The sequence below is a fragment of the Nematolebias whitei genome, chromosome 6 (genome assembly GCF_014905685.2).
Source record: "Nematolebias whitei isolate Nwh7 chromosome 6, NemWhi1, whole genome shotgun sequence".
NCBI lineage: Eukaryota > Metazoa > Chordata > Actinopteri > Cyprinodontiformes > Rivulidae > Nematolebias > Nematolebias whitei.
Genome location: NC_056503.1, coordinates 24,730,437 through 24,736,436, shown reverse-complemented (window position 1 = coordinate 24,736,436; position 6,000 = coordinate 24,730,437). Strand labels below are relative to the sequence as shown.

Below are 6,000 nucleotides of genomic sequence, written 5' to 3'. Positions count from 1 at the left end.
ACACAGACTCTCACTGGTACATTTTCTTCTTTAAATCACTTCTTGGTCTGTTGCCTTCATACATCTCCTCCTACATGTCTCTGTGTGAGTGCAGTTACAGCGTGCACTCTCAGGACATTATTACCTGCAGTGTTCCCTCAGTGAGGACTGAACTAGGTAAAAAGGCCTTCTCCTACTCCGCTCCTGTTTCCTGGAATATCTTGCAAAATGATCTGAATTTCTTGATCTTGACCTCTCTAAGTGGCTTCAAACATCTGTTAAGTTCCTGGGAAAAACCAATGCGGACATGTTCCTGTTTTTAGTTTTCTACATCACTTTACATTGTAGCTGTTTCTGTTTCATTTTTTAATATAATACTTTCAATTATTCTTCTAATTTTAAATGCTTTCTTTTATAATTGTCGACTGTTGTCATCATTCTTTGTTAAAAGCAGGTCTCTCTTGTAAATAAGTCCCTGAGACTCAACGGGACAAACCTGTATAAATAAAGGCTGAAAGTGTATACCCAAATGACAGCTGTGTAAAGGCTATTAAAATTGTGTTCACAGAAACTGCCTTGATTTTATTTATTTTTCTAAGACTGGAGTTGTTTAAGAGAGCATCAATCCAAGGTCAAAGTCTTGATCAGGCTAGCCATTAGTACATCAAACCCATCAAGATTAAAGTCCATTTCTCCAAACTGAAACTGTCCAAAGACTTACCTTAAACAGGTAAACATCCATCCATTATCTTTCGCTTATTCCAAAGTCAGTTCGCGGGGGCAGCAGCTGAAGCAGGGAGGTCCAGACATCTCTTTCCACAGCCACCTATTCCAGGTCTTCTGGGAGGATTCTAAGGAGTTCCCAGGTCAACCGAGAAACAGTCTCTCCAGCGTGTCCTGGGTCTTCCCCGGGGTCTCCTTCCAGTTGGACATTCCCGAAGCACCTCTCTAGAGAGGCGCCCAGGAAGCGTCCTTACCAGATGCCCGAACCACCTCAACTGGCTCCTCTCGTCGAAGTAAACATGCCATATTATTTGTTCATACATTTTCCACAAAACCACAATTTGAAATAAGTGAAATAGCTTTAACTTCTTCTGAAACATGTTATACATCTGTTTTGTGTTGTTCATTTAGGGTTGTATTTATTTAACTTTAGGTGTGATTAATTTGATTACAGCGGACTCGGTCCAACCTTAGAATAAAAAAAATGTTCCTAGTTTTCACCTCAAATAATAAACACTGCAAGTTGTTTAATACATCTGAATATCTAAGATTTATTTAAAATTTTAAATAAAATGAGACAAAATAGAAGAAAAAAACAATCCCATCATTAGGAGAGGCCTTTGTGAAAGGACATAAATCAAAGTCAGATGTGTGCAAACATGACTAAGGACTTTATTAACCAAATCATTTTTCCCATAATATTGACAAATAAAAGTGATCTCTTTATATATATTCACAATGTATAATTTCTCAGTGTGACAAAATTCTCTTTTCCTTAATTATTATTTTTTTGTTGTTGTCATTGTTGATTTCCAGCCATTCCTAATAATTGTCATTTGTTCAGTCGCCATGCAGTTGTCAGAAAGTTCGTAAAACATTAGGTTTGGTCAGCATAGGCGGTGGTGTCTTTTATCACTTTTCCTCTTCTCCACATTCTTCTTCTCTTCAGCCCCCAAATACAAATTTCATTACACTGCAACACTGAAAAGAACATAAATAAAGAAAACATTGTTCTGCACAATGATCCTGGAGGAGTCCTTCCACATTCCCCGTCCAATTTTTATTCATTCTTTTTTTTTTTCTATTTTCAGTTTTTATACAATAATATCAATAATAATGACTATAATTGTCCTCGATATAAATTCAATATTTTTTTCCTCTTTCGCAAATTTTAAATAAATCATTCTGGCAATCCTTTTTATTTTGTCACTTTAGAATCACTTTAGAATAAAAGAATACTCAAGTAGAAAATAAAAACTGTGAGAGAAAATTCTTCAGAAGAGGAGTGAGATGTGAGAGAAAGAAACGTGAAAGCAACAGTGACGAGCAGGAGAGGGCAGAAAGAAAAGAGTAAAAGAAAGAAAGACAGACTGAAAGAGTAGCATGTCAGAAACGGCTCTATGTACAACAGTTTCTGTTGTGGGAAACTGTCCCTCCTGTGCCTGTTGTCTGTCTCCTGTCCCTCGTCTCATGTTTCTGCAGAGTCCACGTGTCCCCGTGTTATACCAGAGTGTACGACTTGGCATAAGGGTTGTTGCTCTGTTTCAGGTGTCCTCTGGAGTCCAGAAGAGACTCCTGGGAGGTGCTGAGCTTGGCAGCCTGTGCTTGAGCTAAATCTCCTGAGGAGGCACCCTCTCCCCGGACCTCCCCCCGGGCCTCTCCCCTTTCCCGGACCTCCCTGTGCGGGAGGGTTGAAGCAGTTCCCGGCTGCCACTGCTGCACCTCCCTGGGAGAGGGCACTTCCATGGGGGTGGGCTCCATCGGAGGAGGCCTCTTAAGGGTGCGGCTCCTCTGGGGTTCAAGGCAGGTTTGGCCCATTGCTCCCGCTCCTCCTCTTGTTTCCCCGGTAGCACCAGCAGCACCTCCGCTTGCTCCTGCAGCTCCTCCACCTCCTCCACTGCTACTGCTGCCACTACTACTACTGACCCCCCCTCCTCGGGCTGGCAGGGGCACACCCCGGTTCAAAAGGAAGTCCATACGAAGATAGGGTGGCAAATGGACCAGCTCTCCTCCTGGGAGTGAAAACAAAGAGGCGGTGAATTAGAAACATTGAAGTTACTGTGTTCACAGCACATGAGAAATGTTGCTGAATTCAAAATAGAATTCAAAATCTTACTTCTAACCTACAAAGCTCTCAACAACCTAGCTCCATCTTATATTACTGATCTTATTGTTCCATAATTTTCTAACAGTGCACTTTGCTCTCAGACTGCAGGCTTACTTGCAGTTCCTAGAGTTTCCAAGAGAAGAATGGGAGGAAGATCTTTCAGTTATCAGGCTCCTCTCTTGTGGAACCAACTTCCAGTTTCTGTCCGTGAGGCTGACACACTGTCCAGTTTTAAGACTGGGATTAAGACTCTCCTTTTTGATAAATCCTATAGTAAGTCAGCTTGGTTTCCTGACCTATTCCTTATCCCATGCTGCTATAACCTTAGACTACTGGAGAACAAATGGATCTTATTTCATCAAATGAACAGTTACAAATACAAATGAATAGTCTGTATTTATATATTTTTTTTCTTAACATGTGATTTTGGTCTTTTTGTCTTTCCTCCTAGAGAAAAAACACGATGCCCTCCATCCTGGACCTACCATTGTGTGCTTATTTCTCCTTCCTGTCTTCTTGGGCCCAGCCAGTCGAACTAGATGGCCACTTGTCCTGAGCCTACCGTATTTTTTGGTGTATAATTCGCAATTTTTACACAGATTTGTCAGTCCTGCGACTTATATGTTTTTTTTTCTTCCATATTCATAACACAATTTTTGACTGAAGCTTTGAAATTTGAAGAACTTCAACAGTGAGTCCTCCCATGCCCGCTCACTTCACTCAGCAGGTACAGGTGGAGAAATGCTGGAGAGCTCACAGCTCTGACCATGATGGATGGATGGGTGGCGCCGTGCCACCCCGGCTAAATGAAGCTGTTTTGGCCATTAAATAAATGCATAATAAATGTGACGGGTCAGCGGTGATACATAATAAATGTTACTTATATATGTTTTTCCTCTATGATACTTTTTTTTTGACTGATGCGACTTATACTCCGGAGTGACTTATATGCCAGAAAATACGGTAAATGTTTTTTTATAATGTTCTGACTACAGATTCAGCAGAAAAGCATAACATTTGAAGCAGTTTAAAAAGCTGAAAATGTTCTAATAGGTTTGAATTCAATTCTCTAAAATACAAGTTAAACTGCCTATGTCTAGAAAAAGCTATCAACATAAGAAGGAAACTGCAGTGACAACTGTAGTCCGATACCTACATGGTCTACCCACTGTAACGGACACCAGTCTTTGCATTAGGAGCTGCCACTCCAACCTGATGGACCAAGAGTTTGTTGTGACACTGAAAGGTCTGCCCTGTAGCAGCAAAGTGTTGTTTTGTACTGAGCGACAATAGTTTCAGATCAGGTTTTCAGATAGCCTTTAGGTGCCCTCTCCCCCCTAGACATGTTTGATGCCCTGTGCACAAATAAGTTTATAACATAATGGGTCCTGAAATCTAAGAAGATGATTGGATGTCTTTAAACTCTTGTCTGGTCTAACTGGGAAGGTTGATCCTTCCACGCACACCTGAAGCCCTTTTCTGCTGCTCGATGGCCAGCTGACCTCCAACATGGCTAATTATCAACAGCGCCAGACATACAATGACATGAGAGCAGCAGGCATGATGGATGAGCTGTCTATACACGTCAGAGAGGAAGATGTTTGTCAGTTTGAACATCTGTGCTTTGTGTGTGGTCACATGCTGCTTGTGTGCACCAGAAGATCTGGTAACTGATCTGTCTGGAGAAGCAGAGGGTCACTTCAAGTAACCGAACCTGACAACAGATAAGTAAAAGCTTTTGAGACGGAGTCCTCATGCAGCTTTAACATAAAAAAAATGTATTGCAAAATGTTTTGGGTCTATAGTGCTGAGTAAAACAGCAGTGCCATGACCTTTGATGGGCTTAGTTAAGCTGCTGAGAGTGTAAGAACTGCACACAAACAGGGAGTTCCTCCAACAAAACACTACTAATGCATCTTGTGAGAGTAGCAGAGGTAAATAATGATGCATATCTTCTGATCAGAAGCTATCGCTGGCAAAACCACATCTAAAAAATGGCCAAATATGCAAAGAAGTGAAGAAAATAAAAGTCATTTGTAGCTCTATCTTTAAATTGTAACAATCCAATTGTAACATTTGACATGAATTCTTCCTGTGATTATACCCTTCCTGTAAATTGTTGTTTGCTCAATTATTTTTGACTCTAATGAAATCCCAGACTGTCTTTATGCCAAAAAGGGAACATAATAAATAAAAAATTATAGGCTTGATTACATATTACGCAGCTGGGTATACTAAAAATTTGAGGAATTTATCTCATCCACACAAAGTTGCCAAACGACTTGTGAATACATTCCTATGTCCTCACCGGGTCTGTGCGCCTTCGGCACGGCCATGTTCATGACCCTGCTGACATCCTGAGGTTTGGGCGGGGAAGCAGTAAAGCGGCAGATGCCAGACTCAGATGGTGTGCTGGAGGTCATGCTGTCGGTGTAGTCGTTGGTTCCTGCTGTCATCTGTTCGGATGACGTGTCCGAGATGAAACACTCCGTGATGGTGAACTTGGCATGGCGGAGCTGCTCTTCCATCTTGGCGTGCTCGTAGGCTCTGGCCAGCTCTTCGTAGGTGGAGGACGCACTCTCTGTTGATACCATACTGCTCCGTGCACGATCTAATAACAAGGCACAAAAATTATAATTATTTACTCACTGGAAGAACACAGGGAGTAGTGGCGAGGAGATTTAGAGATGTCAGGCCAGTGATCAAGAGGTCGCCAGTTTAAATCCCATGACGGTAACATCAACATTTAAGTGGAACAGGTGAAGCACCCACACCTGCCTCCATCTCCATTTGTCCCACTGTGGCCCCTTAATGGCAGCCCTCTTCTCCACACATGTGGGTTGTGGTAGCTTAGTGGTCTGTGGTTGCATCAGGAAGGGCATCTGGTGTAAAAACTATCACCAAGACTTCATGTGGGTTCACAACCCCTGAGAAAGGGAGCAGCCGCAAAAAGAAACCAAACCAAAAAAAAAAAACCTCACTGAAAAACATACGGTAGCGAAATGCACCTGATTTAGAGCAGTAGAATAGTAGTAGATTTGTAGAATTAAGTAAAAATGTGTTGTATTTTTGTGCAAATCTTTATAAACAATTATTATCTTATCTGCTGTAGATAACACTTTGAACAACCTCAGTTTGGAGAAATAAAGGTTAGTTTTGACCAATGAGCTGAGGACTAACAGGGCCCAAAC

At 41.6% G+C, this 6,000-nt stretch overlaps 1 protein-coding gene across 1 annotated transcript in view; it reads right to left on the bottom strand.

Annotated features, from left to right (window-relative positions):
- Positions 1–1,398: 1,398 nt before the first annotated feature.
- LOC119410858 (Down syndrome cell adhesion molecule homolog) overlaps positions 1,399–6,000 on the bottom strand; it is a 50,432-nt gene continuing 45,830 nt past the window's right edge. Inside the window, exons 23-24 of the mRNA XM_037677779.1 lie at positions 5,118–5,420; positions 1,399–2,714 (exon numbers count right to left, since the gene is read on the bottom strand). Of these exons, the coding sequence (XP_037533707.1) occupies positions 2,203–2,714; positions 5,118–5,420 (815 nt within the window). The 3' untranslated portion in view covers positions 1,399–2,202. The remainder of the gene's footprint in view (positions 2,715–5,117; positions 5,421–6,000) is intronic.